At 40.6% G+C, this 21,658-nt stretch overlaps 1 protein-coding gene across 10 annotated transcripts in view; it reads right to left on the bottom strand.

Moving 5' to 3' along the window:
* FBXO25 (F-box protein 25) overlaps positions 1-21,279 on the bottom strand; it is a 75,991-nt gene extending 54,712 nt beyond the window's left edge. For 5 of the 10 annotated variants that reach the window (XR_004732567.3, XR_004732568.3, XR_013525414.1 and 2 more), the window contains exons 1-2: positions 21,195-21,279; positions 15,706-15,846 (exon numbers count right to left, since the gene is read on the bottom strand). Coding sequence is in view for 4 of the 10 variants with exons in the window: in XM_008978986.6 (XP_008977234.4) it covers positions 15,706-15,839 (134 nt within the window). In the remaining 6 variants the exon portion in view is untranslated. Of the gene's footprint in view, positions 1-15,705; positions 15,847-20,321; positions 20,353-21,108 lie in introns of all 10 variants that reach the window. The other 5 variants (XR_013525417.1, XR_013525415.1, XM_035269806.3 and 2 more) reach the window with 2 other exon arrangements.
* Between the last annotated feature and the right edge of the window lie 379 nt (positions 21,280-21,658).

Genomic DNA, 21,658 nt, shown 5'->3' with positions numbered 1-21,658 from the left:
CAAGAAAAGGGAGAAAGGAACAATAAAGAATCAACAAAACAACTCCAAATAGAAGTAAACTAGAGCCAAGAACAGAACTGTTTCTCATAATTAAACCCGAATTTCTATATATTATAATCCTCATTCTAGTCATGACCTATAATAAGATTTGCATTTGTTCTGATGGTATTTTCCTGAAAAGATGGATAATATGGTCTTAATCTTGATCTCCCAGACCACTCTAGGGTTCTAAGCACAGGTTTCACAGAAATGTGCTGTTAAGGGCCATCACCTTCAAATCATTTCCACACAAGTCTAGGAAAATAAGACAGGCTGGAGGGTAAGCCTCCAGTTTTTAAAACTGCTAATCAAGGGCATCAGTTCTTAACTATATTGCTGTAAGATATGTCACAAAACTTTTGTTATCAGTAAAAAAAATTACCAACACTTGTGAATGATTTCAGTTTTAATAATTATAAAAGTACTATATTTTCTATAAAATGTTTAGTATTTAATTGGAAATGAATCCAGTATAACATGACAGCATTCCCATTCTCACTTCCATTCTTACTAATTTTGAGAAATTTTAAAAATACAGAAAAGTACAAAAAATAAGACAAGATATCCATATACCACAATCCAAAATCAATAAGTATCTATATTCTTATATTTACTTTAAGTCCTTTTAAAAAGAAGTGGATGTTTATATAAAAAGTTGAAGTCCCCTTTAACCAATACCCACCCCACCTCCCACACTCATTACTTTCCCTACTACTGTCCACATGGGCCCAGGAAGTATCCCAGCAGTGCCCAAGAAGGTCACCTCCACCTGTGGAATCCACAGTGTGGGTAGCCCCCAGGGAGCCACAGCCAACACCAACTAAAATGTGATCGTTTCACCAAAACCAAAACAAAGTGGAACAAACCCTCAAACATAGTCGTTGATGAATAATTATCACCCTGGTCTCCTTTGACATTTCCTTTGGATCAGTTTGGCTGTACCTCTTCTGTCAAGCAGGAGCTAGACTACATTTTGGTCAGCTCCTCCCCAGAAGGGAGCTACAATCTCTGCTCTAACAATCTCAATTATTAAGTTAGACTCTGTTCATCAATGGCTACCTATTAAACTTAGCTTTTTATCCATACATTTTCCAATCTGGTTGGATTATTTTCTCCTGGTAGGCAAATGTTGACATTCATTTTCCTGATATAAAGCTACTTTCATATCAGTGTATTATTAGTCTCTAATTATAAAAAGATAATCCAGAAAAAAAAGTCCAGTTAATTTCATATAAAAATAAGATGTAAAAACTATTTTTAGGATTAATATTTCCTTCCTAAATACCTAACATGACACACTTAAGGACTCTTAACACACTTTGTTACATTAAGGGAACAGCAGAGCAGAGGGCAACAAGAGCACCAAGGCCAGGTGGAGCCACAGTCAATGCAGGCTCATCTCACTCCGCAGGGAGAAGCAGATGCACTGTGCACAGTGTGCAATCTGGCAGGAGGGAAACAACCTCTTAAAGAGAAGGGCTATGACAGGAAGTCCACCAGATGAGGCTGCAAACTCATCAAAGGGCATCAGACAACTCTGTGCACAGGGTGCACAGATCAATGCCTCCCACATCCTATGACTTCCCGCATGTGCAACTGGGACCACCACACCCCCTACCTGCACCATCTTACCTGGACAGAAAAAAATCTCAGCCACCTCATGACTAGAGTATTCACATGGCTTCCACTTATATAAATTTCTCCCCCCTAAGAATACATGTCTATAAAACGAGAAATGAAACTGGACTTGTGAGTGGTTTTGTAGCAGGGATTTTAGGTACAGAATGGAATAGGTTCAATAACATATTTAAGATATTCAAGGGAAAAAAATGTGAGGCAAAGATTTAACATCTAAATAGTAACCATCAAGAGTAAAAGCTACATATATTTTTATGAATACACACAAACACAGGAAGTTTCATGACCAGGAGCTGAGGGAGGACCCACTAAAGAATGAACTCCGGAAACCAAAATGACTAGAGGCAGAGACAAAGGCAGGGCTGCCAGGTGGTCTGTATTTATTTCTGGAACTGCTGGCACATGATGGTGACAAAAGTGCAGCATGCCATGGTTACCAGCTCAGACAATACAGACAAAGAACAACCACCAGAGAAGTGGTAGAGATGGGGAGAGGATGTGCAGGGTCTAGTTGGGAGTGGGGCATCATCTAACTGCAGTTTCAGATACTGTGGGGAGCCAACCAAAGAAACTAAGGGTTTGCTATAAAGGCAGTAGTGTAAAAGTGAAAAAAAAAAAAAAGAGGAAGAAAACCTTCCTAAATACCAAAAGGGTAAAAGCAAATAAAATAGTACAAGGTGATTCCTTGTTATCTGTGATGTAAACAATGGGCTTGGCTCACCTATTAAATGAAAAACATTCTCAGGTTGGCTCAGAAAGCAAAATCAAGAATCATACTGCATATAAGATATACAGCTATAAAAAGGCTGGGAAAATATATAGAGAATTTATGGGACCCAGAAAACAATTGTCACAGGAAACCTTACAGCATTACATACCTATATCAATGCAAATTTAAATAATAAAAATAAATTATTTAAACATACAACTGAAAAAGCCAGAAATAAGTGAACCAAAAGAAAAGAAGGAATTATCACAAATAAAAGCAGATATTATTAAATAGAAAAAGAAGAGAATTAAGAAGTAAATCCAAAAGCTTGCTCTCAAAAGAAAATAACCAAAAGACACCACTAGGTATCTGATAAGAAAAAAAGTTACAAGGGCTAACAGAAGAAATTTTAAAAACTGTAAAAGATAAGGAAAAGAAAGGGATAGAGAGAAAAATGTAGATTTAAATAGACTTTTAAAATATATCAAATTTTAAGAATAAAACAACACTAAACTATAGTGTCTAAGGATATACACTTGGTGATAAAACTATAAAGATTAGGGAAATGATTACCATAAAAGTTTGGGAAGCGGTTACTTTTTGGGGGAGGAAGTGGGTTATAATAGAAATGGGACATGTAGAAGGCTTCTGGGATGACTGATAAAGTTCTATTCCTTGACCTAGGTATGGTTACAAGGATGTTTGCTTTATAAAAATGAAGAAAAGCATTTAAAAAATCATTACAGACCACTTTATAAAAGTCTTTGCAAATAAGTTAGAAGTATCTGAAACATAATTTAAAAAATTAACTTTAACGCTATTTCAATACAAAATCAGTTTTTTTTCCTTTAGAGCTAGAAGTTAATTGTAAAGTATGTCTAAGAAGAACAAGAAACTATTCTAAAATTCATATGGAATGAAAAAAGAGCCCAAATAGCCAAATCACTCCTAAGCAAAAAGAACAAGGCCAGAGGCATCATACTACCCAACTTCAAACTATACTATAAAGCCCCAGTAATCAAAACAGCTTCAGTACTGGTATAAAAACAGACACATAGACCAATGAACAGAACAGAAAACTCAGAAATAAAGCCTCATGCCTACAACCATCTGATCTTCAACAAGGCCAACAAAAACAGCAGTGGAAAAAGACCATCCTATTCAATACATGGTGCTAGAATAACTGGCTAGCCATATATGAGAATATTGAAGCCAGACCCCTACCATTTACCACATACAAAAATTAACTCAAAATTTATTAAAGATTTAAATGTAAGACTTCAAACTGTAAAATCCTGGAAGACAACCTAGGAAATACTCTTCTTGACATCAGCCTTTGCAAAGAATTTTTGGCTAAGTTACCAAAAACAATTGCAACAAAAACAAAAATTGGCAAGTGGAACTTAAACTAAAGAGCTTCTGCACAGCAAGAGAAACTATTGACAGAGAATACAGACAACCTACAGAATGAGAGAAAATATTTGCAAACTATGCAGCTGACAAGGGCCTAATATCCAGAATCTATAGGGAACTTAACATGCAAAAAAACAAATGACCCCGTTAAAAAATGGGCAAAAGACATGAACAGACACTTCTCAAAGAAGATATACAAGTGGCCGATAAACATGAAAAACGCTCAGTACCATACAGCATCAGAAAAATGCAAATCAAAACCATAATGACACCATCTTACAGTAGTCAGAATGGCCATTACTAAAAAGTCAAAAGGCAAGAGATGCTGGTGACGCTGAGGAGAAAAGGGAATGCTTATACACTGTTGGTGGGAATGTAAATTAGTACAGCCACTGTGGAAAGTTGTCTAGAGATTTCTCAAAGAACTTAAAATACAACTACCATTCTGCTCAGCAACCCCATTACTGGGTATATATCCAAAAGAAAAAGACACATGCATGCATATGTTCATTGCTGCACTATTAAGAATAGCAAAGATACACCCATCAATGGTAGATGGGATAAAGAAATCAACCTAGGTGCCCATCAATGGTAGACAGGATAAAGAAAATGTGAAATACATCATGAAATACTACACAGCCATAAACAAAGAATAAAGTCACATCCTTTGCAGTAACATGGATAGAGCTGGACATAATCCTAAGCAAAATAATGCAGAAACAGAAAACCAAATACCACGTTCTCACTTATAAATGGGAGCTAAGCATTTGAGCACACATGGATACAAATATGGGAACAACAGACACTGGGGACTGCTAGAAGGTGGAGGGAGTGGGGGTGGGTTAGAAAAAAACTACCTATTGGGTAGTTTGGGGTACTATGCTAATTAGATGACAAGATCTGTATTCCAAACCCAGCCTCATGCAATGTTTCCATGTAACAAATCTGTACATGGATGCTCTGCATCTAAAATAAAAGGTGAAGAAGAACCAGTAAGCACAAATAACCAGAAAACTCTGAGTAAGAACTACAATGGTTTAGACTCTAGCCCCAGCTGACATTAAAACACAGTGTAAAGCCTCTCTTATTTACATTAGTGTGATGAGAGAAGGCCAGGAAGACAGACAGAAAACCCCGTAGTCCCAACGGCCTATGGAAATTTAGTATGGGAAAAGGAGATCTCAACACAGCAAGGAAGAGACTTTTCAGTTAGTGCCGCAGTAACTGGACAGCTACTGCAGAAAGACACAAACAGATCTGTTCCTCACATCACACTCCAAGATAAATTCCAAATGGAGCAGAAGAAGTTCTCTTCTCTCTCTCCTGAGGCATAATTTATATACAGCAGAACAGACTTTTAAGTACAGTTCAGGGAGTTCTGACCTGTGTACCTCCTGTAACACATACCCAATCAAGACACCACAGAAAACTCCATAAAGCTGTTAAGTCAATCACCAGGGAGGCTCTCAACTCTGCCTCTCCTTGGGAGCTAAGAGATGAGCCATGATTGCGAGCCCTGTGCTAACGCAGGCCCAGACATGACGGACAGTACAGTCGGACTATGTGATGTCTCTGGCTTGCCTATTAGTTTTCTTAGTGATGACTTACAAAGACTTTTAAAGATGATTTTAGACTTGCACAAGAGTTGCAGAGGCAGGACACATAGTGTCCCCAAGTCTCCACCCAGCTTCACGCAGCCATAGAACAAGGATCAACACTGTTAGATGAACTCTGGCATGGTACTCCCAGCGCAACCACAGGCTTTGTTGTTTCGCCAGGCCGCCTACCAGAGCCCGTCTGCTCCCAGGCCCGGTCCAGGATCCACACTGTGCTTAGCTGACAGACTTCCATGGCCCCCTCATGCCAAAACAGTTTGTAGTCTCCTTTCATCTTTCATCACCTTGAAGAGTACTGGTCAATTATTTTGTAGAAAGTCCTTCAACTTGGGTTTGTCTGCTGTTTTTTCCTGATTCAACTTAGGGAAAACCACCACAGGTGATGTGCCATTCACACAGCACCACACCATGGGTACCTGCTGCCAATATGATGTCACCTTTGAGCTCTTGGTTGGGGCAGTGTCTGCCAGGTTTCTCCACTGTAAAGTTATTGTTCCCTTTGTAATGAATAGCTATGTCGGGGGAGACTTGGCAGATATTCTATTTCTCCTAATTCTTTCACCTATTAGAAAGATTTCACCTTGGTGCATCTGTCAAGAGACTGTGCTTACAACAATTACTGCGATTTTCGATTTCCCTTATTCCTTCTAAATTTATTAACTGGAATTCTCCTGCAAGTAAGAACTGTTCCTTATCCCTTGCTTACACATTCAGTTATGTATTGACATCAGCCTAAATGCATGGATATTTCTTTTCTTCCTTAGGTTATAATCCGTTACTACTGTTGTTTATCCTATGGCTCCAACTGCTCCAGCTTTAGCCATTGGAGCACTTTTTGGCAGGCATCTGCCCTTCTGACATCTGACAGGCTCCCCTTGCTCACCTTTCATCTGCCCTACCCTAGCCCTGGAACCAACCCCTTTCCTGAGGAGCTCCTATAATTCACCATCTCAGGCTGGCTCTAGTCACTTAGATGCAGGTATCACTGCTCTAAGGCCCTCTGTGGACAGAGCTAGGAAACAGATGTTATAATAACTCACACACACATAGACCCAACAACCTCTCTGCCTGAAGAAACCAACAACCCTAGTTCATGCTGACACCTCCATCCCTGATAACCACAGGATAACTCTAGGACCATCTTTCCTTATCTGTAACTTCTTCCTAGAATACATACAATTTTGAGATTACTAACCCATGCCCCTATGAGAAACAAGTGCGCCAACTAGAGGCTTTGTCTTTAGCCTTACAGCATCCTGTCAAAATACGGTTTTCCAAAGTTACTGATAGGTCAGCAAATTCCACATCCATTTCACTATGGTTACAGTAGCAGTCCCCAGCCTTTTTGGTACCAAGGACCACTTTCTTGGAAGACAGTTTTTCCACAGACTGGGGCAGGAAGCGGGTATGGTTTCGGAATAAAACTGTGCCACCTCAGATCATCAGGCATTCATTAGATTCTCAAAAGGAGTATGCAACCTAGATCACTCACATGCACAGTTCACAATAGGGTTCACGCTCCTATGGGAATCTAATGCTGCCGCTGACCTGACAGGAGGTGGAGCTCAGGTAGTAATGCTCACATGCCCGCTGCTCACCTCCTGCTCTGTGGCCCAGCTTCTAACAGGCTATGGACTGGTACCGATCCATGGCCTTGTAAAATCAACATCCCTGTTGATTCTAGTGAACTTTTGTGGAAGTGCACAGTTCTAAGGGTTTTGACAAGTACATAGTCAAATCTATAACAGTCCCATCACTCCCAAAACTGCCTCTCACTCTCTCCTTGTAATCAACTCCTTTTCCCCAACTCTTAACACCTGGCAACAACTGATTTGTTCTTCATCCTTATGGCTGTGCTTTTTCTAGAGTGTCCTTTAAATAAAATCATAGAGTTTGGAAGTCTTTTGGGTTCGGTTTCTTTCACTAATCAAAACAAATTTAAGATTCATCCATGTTGTTGTGCGAATCGATCATTTGTTCCTTTTGACTTTTGAGTGATATTCTGTTGTAGAGATGTTACCACAATTTGTTTATTCAATTACAGTTGAAGGTCATCTGGTTTTGAGTGTTAGCAATTTCTGAACAAAACTCTACTAATATCCACATGCAGGTTTTGTGTGAGCATGAATTTTCACTTTCCTTAGGTAAACACATAGGAGTGAGACTGCTGGGTCCTAAGGCAGCGTAACAAAGTAATAAGCTGCCACCCTGTTTTCCAGAGTGGATGTACCATTCTGCATTCCCAGTAGCAGGGTTGGAGAGCATATTCCTGTCAGCACTTAGTACTGTCCTTGCCAGCACTGGAATGCTTTGCGGTTGTTCTTTCATCTTAGCTACTGATGTAGGCCTGTGCTGGTACCTTATGAGGAAGGTACACAGCCTTCTGAATCACCTAGATCCACTATGGCAGTCATTCCCCAGAACATACTGTTATATTTCTAGCTGGTCATCTGCTTGCCCCAAATGGTACTGTGGCCTCAGACTAGCTGCAGTGTTTACCTTCTGGATTGCTTGCATGTGTTTCCCTAACAACAAATTATGTTGGGCATCACATGCTTATTTTTCTCTGCTTATTTGCAATCCATGCAAGTTGTTCGGTGAAGTGTAGGTTCACCGAACCTATTGCCCAATTTTTTATTGGGTTGTTTTCTTATTGTTGAGTTTTAAGCATTCTTTATGTATTCTGATTACTAACCCTTTATCAGACATGTGACTTGCAAATGTTTTCTCTGAGAGAATTTAAAAATTTTGATAAAATGCAAATTGTTTTTTCTTTTCTGGATTGTGCTTTTGGTATCATATCTAAAAACTCTGTCCAAGACCATGCAGACATTCTTTTGTGTTTCTTCCATAAGTTTTACAGTTTTACATTTAGGTGTATGATCCATTTTGAGTTCATTTTTGTATATACAATGTGAACTGTATAGGTCAACATTCTTTTTTTTTTTTTCATACACACATCTAGTTTTCTAGCACCATTCATTGATAAGATTACATTTTCTCCATAAATATATTAAGAAGTACCTTTACACCTCTTTCAAAAATAAACCAACCACATTAGTATAGACTTATCTGAGTTTCTTTATTCCATTCCACTGACCTGTGTGTCTATCTTTTCTCCATTACCACATGCCACACTCTCTTGATTGTGGTGGTTTTGTATTTTATAGTAAATCTTATTCTCTTTTCTTTTTCTTTTTTTGAGGAGTCTCACTCTTGCTGCCCAGGCTGGAGTGCAATGACACGATCTCGGCCCACTTCAACCTCGGCCTCCCAGGTTGAAGTGATTCTCCTGAGTCAGCTTCCCGAGTAGCTGGGATTACAAGCATCTATCACCACATCTGGCTAATTTTTTTTGTATTTTTAGTAGAGACGAAGTTTCGCAACATTGGCCAGGCCAGTCTTGAACTCCTGACTTCAGATGCTCCACCCACCTTTGCCTCCCAAAGTGCTGGGATTACAAGTGTGAGCCACCACACCCAGCTGTTGCTCTGCCTTTCTAATGACGACTTGAGATATGAAGTTTTTATTACAGAAAAATTCAGTTTTTTTTTTCATTCAGTTTGTGGTTTTTTTCTGTGGTAAGTAATCTGCCTACTCTACATTGTGAAAATATTGTTTTCTTCTTAAAACTTTACAGTTTCAGCTTTTACAATTCATTCTACAATTCATCTAAAGTTAATGCTATGTATACAGTAGGAGTTACTAGTAGAGATTCATTTTCTCTCACGTTTGTCCAGTTGAAAAATCTTTCCCTTCCCAATTGAACTATGCTGGTTGAAAAAACTTTGCTTTTTCTCATTTTTGCATTGTGTATCCTAGTATTTTGTAAATTAACTATTCTTATCATCTTCTCAATGCTTTATAAATGTAAACAGGGGAAATGTAATTTCTTTTAAAACAGTTCTCTTACTTAATAAATAAGCCGGGCGCAGCTTATTTCCCAGCACTTTGGGAGGGCAAAGTGGGTGGATCACGAGATCAAGAGATCGAGACCATCCTGGCCAACATGGTGAAACCCCATCTCTAGTAAAAATATACGAATGAGCCGGGAGTGGTGGCAGGCACCTGTAGTCCCAGTTACTCAGCTGAGTCCTCCAGGAGAACCTCTTGACCCAGAGAGGTGGAGGCTGCAGTGAGCCGAGATGGAGCCTCTGCACTCTAGCCTGGGCAACAGAGCAAGGCTCTGTCTAAAAAGAAAAAAAAGAAATAAAATGACGAATGTTTTTCGCCTGTTAAACTGATAAAGATCAAAACAAGGTAAAGTAATCATAAAGACAAGGTTGCTGTAAACATCTTGTGCATTGTCCCCAAAGAGCAGATGGCATGGGAGCTGACAGCCCCTTCAGATGAAGACACACATGCAGTCTACACAAGGCACTCATATGCATTTCAGCCATTATCCCCTCATGAAACCCTCCCCTTATGCAGTGTATAACCTGCACTGACACACACACATCTTGGCTGAAGTATGAAGTAATGGGAATTTGTATACAATACTGTTCAGAGTATAAACTGGTACAAAGTTGTGGAAGGTAATGTGGCAATACTAGAATTTTAAATATACAATTCTATTAGGAACTGAGACTTCATAAATATTCATACAAGTATGCAAAGCGATATTCAAAAATGACCCATGCTACTCCATCAGAAATAATGAAACGTGGGAAACCCTCACCCTTCTTACTGCACTGTACACATTCTATGTGTCAGTTCCACCTGCAGAACACACACAGGATTTGAGCCCTTCCTCACTGACCACCTCCTTCCTCTCCAAGCCATAATCATTTCCCATGTGGGTTAACCCAGGCCTCTTCAGAACTGGTCCACTTGCTTTGTCCTGCCTCTTGGAAATCTGTTAACACAATAGCCACAATACTCCAATTAAAGCATAGGCCTGATCAAATCACTCCTCTGCTCAAAACCGTGACTCCCCACTTCACTCAGAAAAGCCCAAGTCCTTACTATGACAAAAGGTACTTCACAGCTGGGACCCAGTCAGGCTGCAATCTAGTCTCCTACTGGCCCCGCTTCTGGGCTCCCCTCACCCATGCTGAAACTCCGCTGTCCCTGAATATGCCAGATGTATTCCTGCCTTGAGGCCTTTGCACTTTTTCTTTCCCTGCCAGGGGGGGCCTGCCCTCAGACATCCATTCATCGTGCTCTCATTGCCTAAGGTTTCCTTCCACAGATGCTTTCTTAGAGGCCACTCTCTGTAGATCTTCCTCTAACATCATCCATCCTTAGCATTTCTTATCTCCCACATATGATCACACTTACTACACTATGGAAATCATCTTGTCTATTGCCTGTCTGTTTCACCAGAATGCAAGCTCCATCAGACTTGGGTTTTCATGTTTCATTTATTGATGTATCCTGACATCACAGCACATAGTAAATGCTTAATACATTGGGACTAAATAGGTGTAACAGTATGTGTAATAACAAGACCAAAGACATCTCTAAGTCTGGCTCTTGGGTAGAATTTATCTACCCAACAAAGGGGTAGAGGTAGGACCCCGGACAACTCCGTTTCCCAAGGAAATCCTTTCTGGAGGGGTAGGGGAAGCTTGGTCCTTCCCATCATTAGCAGAGTAAAGCCCCTACCACTCATGTAGGAAAAATCCCTACAACTCTACCCCTGGGGATAATCAACAGGCAAAGGACAACACACTTACTGTTCCCTGTGAGATAATTAATGAAAAGCGAGCCTCTGGTCAGAACATCTCAGTTCTGGAAAAAAAAAAAAATATTCAGAATAAAGTTAATAAAGACGAAAATTTTAATCCACTTAAGGTTGTGAGAAAAAGTCTGATAGCTCAGGATTTCCCGGGGAAACAAGAGATGCGGATGTTTTGAAAAGATGGGGAAGGAGGTGTGTAGGGAGCCAGAAGTCAGAGTAGAGTGAAGGAGGTTTAAAATATTGATAACACAAAGAGCATTAGAGCAGGCCAACCAAACAAACACAGTGGGACTATGGGCTGCATGGGGGCCCTACAGGCACATGGCAGATGACCAAGAAACATCAGTTTGTGGACTGAGTCAAAGAATAAATGAGTGAGCAAGTGAAAAGAGCAAACAAATGAGTGGGTGAACAAGGAGGAGCAAGCAATGGGAGAATGAATTCAGGAGAAAAAGAGTGAGTGAGTGGGTGATGTCCCCACTGTGTACTCTGGTATCAATCTTCTTTCTTACATTTCTTAGCTGCTCATATGTTGGTTCATTTAGGGTTGTGAATCTGCCATTTGAGTGTGTTTTTTTAAGAAAAAGACTGCGATGGACTTTAGGGTATTGGCAAGAGTGTTACTGAAACAATGGACCATGAAATATAAGCTGGACAAAAGAAGACATGAAAAAAAGATGGTTGACAGGATAGAAAAAAATAAACAGTTGAGGTGGTAGTCAGGAAATCTGGAAGATGGAAAGATTATGCTTAAGGACGGAGATGCCCGAATTCATGGTTTTAGACCATGGGAGTGGGTGGCTGAGACAAAGAGGAGGAGAGGAGGGAAGAAGAGCCTAGGAACAAAGAGGACAGTATCAAGGCCAGAGGCTCTAAGTCCCACAGGTGGACACTGAAACCACCAGGCAACAGCAGGGATTGGGGTGGAGAAAATGACTGTGATTCTCTGCAGACTCTAAAATCTGGTGAGCATGACTATGCAGGAGGTGACTGTGCAGAACAGGATCTGAGCTAGAAAAGGGGAACTTCACTCTTCATGTTCTATGCTTCAGGACTGCATAAATTTTTTGTTGTTGTTCATTCATAATGAGCATATGCTCCTTTATAATTAACAAAACCCACAAATCTGGAGGAGAGATAATATTAAAGTCAGAGACAAGAGTTTAAAATACAGGAAAATCATTAATTTAAGAAGCATTAACAACAAATATTGCTTGAAATAGTTAGTGCTGAATCTGATACTGAAACTAATTTTCTTTTTCTTCCCAGTCACTGAATGAAAGACTATAAGGAAGGCCATCTGGATTTTTACTGAAAACTGTAACAATATTCTAAAGATCCTAAGGGGAAAATGTCACTGTGCTAACAAGGATTTTACTGAAATAAATGGATACAGGATGTCTCCTCACCTAGGTACGGTGACTTTTTATTTCAAGGGCCAGAAGGATCCCCTGAATTCTCTAACCCTCATGGTAACCAGAGACAATTTTCACATTCTTATAAAAGAACCAAATTGCAGCTTTTATCTTGTTTCCTTGGGGGATGTACAATTTAAAAATGCTTTTTATAGAATTCCATTATCTTGGGATATCCCGGGAACTATCAGAGTTGAAGATAATTTTGGTAAAGCCTTAAATTTATTATGGCTCCCATTGCTAAGCCCACTGAGAACCAAATTACCAAAATAAATTTTAACACATTCAAATTTGATAGAAAATATTATGTTTTATGAGGTATAAAAAGAACACAATAAAAAAAATTTAGTAAATTCAATGCAAAAGAAAGTCCCCAGAAGCATCTCTGTCAAGACTGAGCTGAATGTGTTACGTTTGACTACGTACTCCATTGTCAAATGTCAACTTCACAAAAGACAAGGAGCAACTGCTTACATATCCTTTACAGTGCCTATAGTTACACTGAAATAACTATAGGCAATTAAAGTGCCCATAATAACACCAAAATCTGATGGAAAAAGTTAGAAATTCTTAAAGATATGTAGTAGACAGCCTTCTTCAATATATTTCCTTTATGGAAATTATACAATTTCTGTCATCAGACATAAAACTGAGTGGCAGCAACACTATGCTGGAGAGAAGACCCAGCCAGATTATTTACTTACACCATTTCCCCAGCTGAACCCTCAGAGTTCTTCTCAGGGACAATCTTTTGGCTTGTCCACTCAATCTGTCACTCACTCTTTTACTGATCCTGACCCTCTGTCCAGCTGTACAGACATTACCATAGGCAGCACTCAACATTTCTCACCTGTCTACTGAAACCCTTAGCTAGCTGTCCTCTCTTCAATCTGGACCCCACCCAACCTACCTTCTATTCTGAATCAACAGCCTAATAAAAGGCTTCCTAAGGTCGAGTTCAAGATGAATTCTCTGTCCATCAAACTATACTTAAACTTCAGAAATATCATGAATGTTGCTTGAAAGAGCAGCTTAATCAAGGATTCAGAGTATGAACTGGCAGGCTGCCCCCAGATCAACTATGTTGAATTGCTTAATTTCTTACCTATGTTCTCTAAACTTTTAATAATAAAAAGAGTTGAAAAGTAAGCAGACGGATACTAAAGGCCTTCTGTTTTCACGCGCATTCACAAAAAAGAAAATTAACAAAGTTATATAGAATCTTGATTACCTAAATTATTTTTACTACAGTTCTTTTTCTAAGTTTAGAAAGCCCACCTTAAATCAAAGAATTGTGAGTATTATGTTTCTCAAAGACAGGTGGCAAAAAGAGAAGGCCATTTATATAGTGATTTAAAATGGTGGTTACATATCATCTCATCTTTTTAAAATCAATTTTTGGTAAAAAGTTAATGGCTTTTCCTTCCAGAGAAAGGATATTAAACATCTGCTGCTGTTTCAGGTCACCAACAGCCTCTACCACAGGTTTGAATTTGCATTTTGGCAGGAACCGACACAAGTCAAAGTAAGATAAACAAAATAGCAGAGTAGGAAAGAGGGGGTCCCAGTACTGCAAAGCAACTAGGTGGGGTAAAGGGGTGGTGCTGACTAATTCTGACGCACTGTGCTCCACAGGGTTGCCCACATAAAACCGTTTTGCGCAGGGATGCTTGTATTAGCAGCCACTGGTTCAAAGCGGTGGACGTACGGGTTAAGTTTGGGGGAAGGGAAAAGAGAGACAGGGAGCTAAGAAAAAAAATTTCTACTGTATTTTCTAGTTCTATGTGTGCAGAGAAAAAATAATAATTCTCGGACATTTAAAATGTGTTTGAGATGATGGGAAAAAAAATATATAAGGAAAAAAAACAAATTCACATAAATTCCTTACTGCAGATGCAGCATAACACCGTACTTCAACCATTACAGCTTTTTAAAACTGTAACATATTTCCCTATCCTAAAATGTTAGGCGTCTCACATTTACTCCCAATAGTCACCACATTTAATAGTGACGACTATTGGGAGTAAATGTGAGACGCCTAACATTTCTAGATATGGCCAATCACCTTTAAATGTAAAAAATTTGCTATAAAAATTATAATAATGAACTAGCAAATGCATAATGTATAACATTATCCAATATCAACAGCATAATTATAAGCCTTCAATACGTTTTACAGCCATCAACATTAAATAAATCTTAGAGTGGCAAAGAACTGCCACAATATAAGTTTAACAATTATTATGAGTTATCCTCACTATAACTAAAAATAGAAAATTAATTTCTGCTTCAAAGACTGCAAAAATCAGTCTCTGGTCTAAAGTTACTAAACTTCTGTCAGAAAAACATATGGCCCATCAAACACACAGTTGATAATTACACAAATGTAAAATGATATACAATAAATGACTAGACCCATGCCATTCCAGAGGCTACCTCAAGACCTTCCTAGCCCTCCAAATTCTCAAACACCACTGTGGTAGACACTACAGTCATGATACAATAGCCACCTTCCCTGCTTCTGTACTCATGCAGTCTCTGGTTTTTATCTAGACACATGGCTAACCCCTAGCCTCCCTTGCACTAGGTGCTCTAGCCAGCAAGGTGTGGGCAACGTGATGCATGTTAACTTTTGGGCTGTGCCACCGAAGCACAGGTTGTGTCTCACCAACCCCACCTACCCGTCAGCCTGGAGCGCAAAAGTGGCAGCTAATACACCCTTTTGGGCCGTACAGATAAGGCTACCCTCTCAGGATGGCAGAGCAACAAGACTGTGCTTGGCCCCTTGACAATTTTATGAGCAAACTCATCATGCCAACTCAGGCTTTCAAGGGAAAAAATCTGATTTGTCTTGTATAAGCCACTATCACTACATCTCTGACATATGCCACCAAACCTGTGTATTTTAATTTCTTCAGGTTCCTCAGCTATAATGTGGGGTTAATAATAATACCTCTCTCTCAGATTACTGTGAGGATTAAATGTTGTAAATTAAAAAAAGAAAAAAGCATCTATGTATGGATATTAGGCAATCTACTAGCCTCATTTTTCAGTTAAATAAATTGTTTCTTCACACCAGCCTTCTGGGTGGGCAAGTCTCAAAAGTTATGGACCTTTGCAGGGACTTCAAAAATAGATAAGGCCATATATGTAAACTGGCAAATGACATGGTTCTGCTCAGCTGTAACTTACATGCTGTGACTGATGTTACAATGGTTATTCTCTCTTTCAAGTTTCTGACTACAGGATTCACATCTCTTCCAGCCATCTTCTGTTTTAATCCAACTCCATCCAGGAGATCTCCAGTCCTGACCCAAAAATGGCATAGTTCTCCTATTAAAAAGTTAATTTATGTTAAAAAGCATATATAATTCATAAAAGTTTCTTTTCACTTAGAACATTTATTCATTAATTTTAAATACTAAAGTTCTTAACATTTAAAAGTCTGCTCATTACTTCAATGTTGGCTGGACATTAGTGATAAATAGCAACAATAACATAGTACTTTGGTTGCACTAAAGTAATAAAGTGGAGTTAGTACAGGTGGTATTACTGGCCCAGTACTGCATATGTCATGAAAGGTTTGCCAGAGGTGACATCCAAGCTCATACCTGAAAAACAAGCAGGAGTCAGGGAGCGTGGAATAGGGAATATTATCCCAAACAAGTATTCTCTCTTTGCCAGAAGTTAGGAGATACCAAAAATGAAATGTATTCATGTTCAGCAACTCTAAGTAGTTCAATTTGGTTGAAGCTTAGAACAGATGAGAGGGAGTGGGCCAGAATTAAGGATAGAGAAGTCATTTAAGGCCAGATCAGGTCAGAGGAGCTAGAGGTTATTCTGAGGGAAATGAGGGGTCAAACAAAGGATGTAAGCTGGTAAGTAACTCAGATTTGTGGTTTACAAAGAACTGTGTATCACACTGGGAGAACAGATTGGGTGAGGGTCACCTGGAAGAAAGGAGTGAAAAATCAAGAGAGCCAAGAAAAAAACCCTAAGAAATATCGCCATTTAAGGGACCAGCAGATGAAGATGAGCCAAGAAGGAAAACTGAAAAGGAAGTGCCAAAGAGGTAGAAGGAGAAGTAGGAAGTCAGGAGAAACATGTATTTCAAGAAAGAAAGAATCAATAAAGACTAAAATGTTATAAAAAAGCCAAGCATGGCAAGAGTTGAAAATATACATTGAATTTAGCTACAGAAAGGTAGCTGAATTACTCAAGCAAGAGTGGTTTCTGTAATGTGTTACTCTAATTTCATGTCCAAAACAGACTTAAAAGAGTATTTCATAATGTAGAATATTTTTATCATAGAGAACAATGTAAAATATTTACATCATGGAGAATAAATGAGAGATGAACATCTCCAAATACCGCCTTCCAACGATATTTAGTATAATTAACAAAAATCAAGCTATTAAATGGGCACTTACACACTCCTAGAAGAGCCAAAAAAAAAAAAAAAAAAAAGGTAAGGAAATTACACTGACTTCAACAATATTCCTGGATCAACCACAGATGCTTAATTCCTGATGGTGTAGGAAATGTATAATGAAATAATCTTTTCATAAAGAGAATCTGAAAACCTTGCTAAACTGACTTAGAGTCAGAACATATCTTTTTCAGTCACATAATGATTAAATTCTTGCTTTAGAAAATACTTTAAATATTCCTTAAATTTCAGCATGATTTTGATAAACCTTGTCTCATAGACCTGCTTCACAACTACTGAAAATCCTGACATGCAAAACTCACTGCCCATGTTCAGTAAATCTGGAGTTATCTAAGACTGTCTCTAATAGCATACAGCTGATTTTATGATCTTCAAGAACATTTCCACCAAAGGCGGCAGAGACCATGAAGCAGCAGGTGACTGTTAGAAGTGGCACCTTGAGTCTCATAAAACATATACAACTGAAAAATAGCTGCTAGGAACATCTCTGATAACTGTCAAATTCTCTCTCAATATCAACCTGAAATTGTGAATTCAGAAATCTATGTTTTAAAAAAGATCAAGTGGATAATCCTAAAAAACACTGCTATCAAACCAAATACAGGATTACTTCAATGATAAACATTTAAGCACCAACTAAATGTTATTATGTTAGGTGTTCCTGCCCTCAAGAGTGTGTGATTTAGCTAAGGAACTAAAAAAGAACAGCAGCAACACACACACACAAAAATTCTATATATATGTAATATAATAAAGTATGTTACATGTAGATATGTGTGTGTGCATGTATACATACATATATATATGTACAGTTTTGTAACCTGTAAAGAGAGAACAACCAAAATGAATTTGAGCAGAAAACAAATCAGCTGGGAAAGCTCCGAGGAGAAACTAGGACTTGATCTTGGCCCTAACACATGGTTAGATCTTAAAAAATATCAATCACAGGAATGGTGGGTGAGTAAGCATAAAGGTCAAAAAGTATGTGACAATTTGAGAAAAATAAGCAGAAAAGGTTGGATAAAATGGAGAAAGTTTACGGGAGGATTGGTACATAAGCTGGAAAAGTGACTAGAAGCCAAATAGAATATCAAAGGCGTTTAGACTTTATTCTGTAAGTAATTAAAAGTTTTTCAGCAATAGATCAGTATGAACAGTGTTGTTTTGGAATAATAATTTTCTAGGACTTGTAGGATAGATCAAATGAAAAACACGGAGACAGAAAAACACAACTAGGCAACAAACATTTTTACCAACAGAACTTTAACTAGATGACTGTCTAATGTATACCCTGGTATCCTCAGCTAACAAAATATTTTAAAACTTGATGAGACACAAACATTGTAATTATCTATTTAGACACTAAGCCCACTCATCATTTAATACACTTATCTTCCAGTTTCACAAACAATCCCCTTAACATTTACATAAAAAGCCTGTCTGGTGTTTCCATTAATATAACCAATTGTTTTACAACTACCTAAACTCTACAGATAAGTCATTTTAGTAACTCAGTGAGAAATGAATAGTTTGGTCTGAATTTCTTAGCTGCTAAGTTTGATTTTGTAAGAGTTGAAAGGAATGAGATGCAGCTAATGAACCATGGAAATAAAAAACAGTCCATGCCCAAGGGTTTTATCTCCAACACAGAGGAAAAGACTTGTTTCTCTGAAGATGTGTGTACTTCACAGATTTGTCATGGTATGCTCTTTGGATCACAATGAAGTTTTATCTTAAAGCATAATCTATACAGTTCATGAACTAAAGCACAAACTCTGGATTATTATTTATTTAAAAATAATAATAATAACAAAAGAAAGACAAGTTGCCATTTAAAAGGTCTGGGGTCTGGATCTCAAGTTTTCAAAAATACTCCCAATCTGAGGCATCTGAGTTTGTAGATCAGTAAACAATATTACTAAAGTTGTATAGAATGATGAAGGCCCACTGTTTTTAATGGGAATTTATTTGTTCGGCTAAAAAAAATGTGAATTGCTAGGGCTGTATACACTTATTTTAATTAAAATTATCTTTGTTCTGAGAATTTGCAAATACAAAAAAACTAGAAATTACTCCTGAAAATTAGTAAATTTTTAAGAGCAACACTCAAAGGGTATAGCTTGTATAATTTGCAAATTTTAAGCAGATTTTATGCCAACTTATTTCAGAGAGCCTACAATGATGAACTATTTTAAATTCTCCCTTAATTTCCATTTGAAGTGGTAGGACATGTGGGTGGGTTACTTCAGTAGAAAAGGATTTCATGAAGTTCACTTGCTGGTGGAAACTTTTGGCATGAGAGAATCGGAACAAAAAAAGGTCTTTCCTTCACCAAGGATATTCTTTCCTAACAATGATAATGGCCAACATTCATTAGAGCTTACTATAGTCTAGGCATTACTCTAAACAATCTATGTATATTGTCTTATTTAATCCTCACAGTGTCCCCAAAGGTAGAAAACATTATTCTTGTTTATACGTTTAATTATCTATTTTATAGATGACGACACTGAGGCAAAGAGTTTAGTGGAGCTGGGATTCAAAATGATGGAGTCTCACTCCAGGATTCATGCTCCTAACCACTATATATTTATAATAACACTTCCTGAAAACTCTGTTAAAACAGATGCCATTTAATTATAAGCTGTTTTTTAAATGTTTTTTACTGTCTATTGCATATCACTAATATGATCTCAAGTAATGATGGATCTTAATATAAAGGCACGAAGACAAGGAAAACAAGACAGAAAAGAAAACTCCAATCCATTTTAAAAAACCGCATGTGTTTCACTATTTGTTTTGCTCTTAAGTGCGGACAAATTTGATCCAGGAAGGACATGAAAAAATGGCAAACTGAGGGCCAAGAGTCAGAAATAAGATTTACTCTAAGAAGGACTGAGAAAATCACAGATTCCTCGTGGAAAAGAAAAACATGTAAAGATGAGGAGAAAACAGAATATGAAAGAGTAAACGTCTTTTCTGATTAGGGCCTGAGGGTAAGGATTTGGAGGCGGCAAGAGACAGCTTTATACGGGAAGAAACGGTTCTCCAGATTCTGTTTTCAAAATGAGTTTGAATAGGCCCAAGGATAGAGATGTAATCTGAGAAGAAGGTCAAATTGAGCTTACTGTGACGGAAGGATGCAAAATTCCTAAGTGTCTGCTGCAAGAAAAATAAGCATGGGAAGGAGAAGCCCGAGTCAGAGCCACAGACCACGAGTGGGGAAGGAGTAAGAAGGTAAGCAGCAGATGGGGCAGAGTGGCATGGAGAAATGCGGGGTCACACCCGGGCAGGCTTCCACCAGCGAAGACGCAAGGGCCAGGCCAGAGAGCAAACGCGGGCAGGAGTCCCCGAATACCTGGTTCAGCGAGGCGGACACAAGCTCGGGCCTGCCAGAGGGGCGGGAAGAGGTCGCAGATGGTGGGCAGAGGCGGCGGCGGCGGAGACGCGGTGCACCTTTGGGCGGCCCTCCTGCCCACCTGACTCGCCCACGGCTCCCAGACCCTCTACACCCGCCTGCAGCCCCCCCGACCCCACCTGACGCGCCCACGGCTCCCAGACCCTCTACACCCGTCTGCGGCCCCCCCGACCCCACCTGACGCGCCCACGGCTCCCAGACCCTCTACACCCGCCTGCAGCCCCCCCGACCCCACCTGACGCGCCCACGGCTCCCAGACCCTCTACACCCGCCTGCAGCCCCCCCGACCCCACCTGACGCGCCCACGGCTCCCAGACCCTCTACACCCGTCTGCGGCCCCCCCGACCCCACCTGACGCGCCCACGGCTCCCAGACCCTCTACACCCGCCTGCAGCCCCCCCGACCCCACCTGACGCGCCCACGGCTCCCAGACCCTCTACACCCGCCTGCAGCCCCCTCGACCCCACCTGACGCGCCCACGGCTCCCAGACCCTCTACACCCGCCTGCAGCCCCCCCGACCCCACCTGACGCGCCCACGGCTCCCAGACCCTCTACACCCGCCTGCAGCCCCCCGACCCCACCTGACGCGCCCACGGCTCCCAGACCCTCTACACCCGCCTGCAGCCCCCCCGACCCCACCTGACGCGCCAGCTGACCCCCGACCCCACCTGACGAGCCCAGGGATCGCAGTCCCCACCAGACGCGCCAGCGGCCCCCAGTCTTCACCTGACGCTCCCGCCGACCCCGTCCCCACCTGACGCGCCCGCGGCAGCCAGTACCTAACTAGCGTGCCCGGGGCCCCCAGTGCCCACCTGGCGCGCCGGTGGCCTGCGCCCGCACCTGACGGCGACGCGGCGATTATTGCCGGAAGTGGGCCGCCGCCTGTCGGCGCGCTGCGGGGAAGCCCCGCCCTTCGCCCCGCTGATTGGCCAGCGTGAATCCGCGTGGCAGTGTTGCGGCAGGGTCCCGACACTCGCAGAGTGCGCCTGCGTAGTAGGCACCGCCCCTCCATCCGCGCGAGTCTGGAGTACCGGGCGCGGAGGCGCGGGGCGGAGCTCCGGTGGACAGGAATGGGCAGAGTCGGTGCCCGCGACCTCTGCCATCGCCCGGAGATGCAGATGAGGCCCCGAGATTTAGGCTTGCGAGGCGGGTGACGACGTCGGTCCAGCTCTTCCCCGGAGGGCCTTGAGGCGTTCGCGTGTCCTGAAGACGCGCGTCCCCGAGAATGGGCGAGCCCGTGAGAGCGTGCGCGTGCCCGTGCCGGCGCCCCGCGGTT

This window comes from Callithrix jacchus, chromosome 13 (assembly GCF_049354715.1).
Source record: "Callithrix jacchus isolate 240 chromosome 13, calJac240_pri, whole genome shotgun sequence".
In the NCBI taxonomy this organism is placed as follows: Eukaryota; Metazoa; Chordata; class Mammalia; order Primates; family Cebidae; genus Callithrix; species Callithrix jacchus.
Note: the sequence above shows the minus strand (reverse complement) of the source record. Positions and strands in the feature narration are given on the sequence as shown.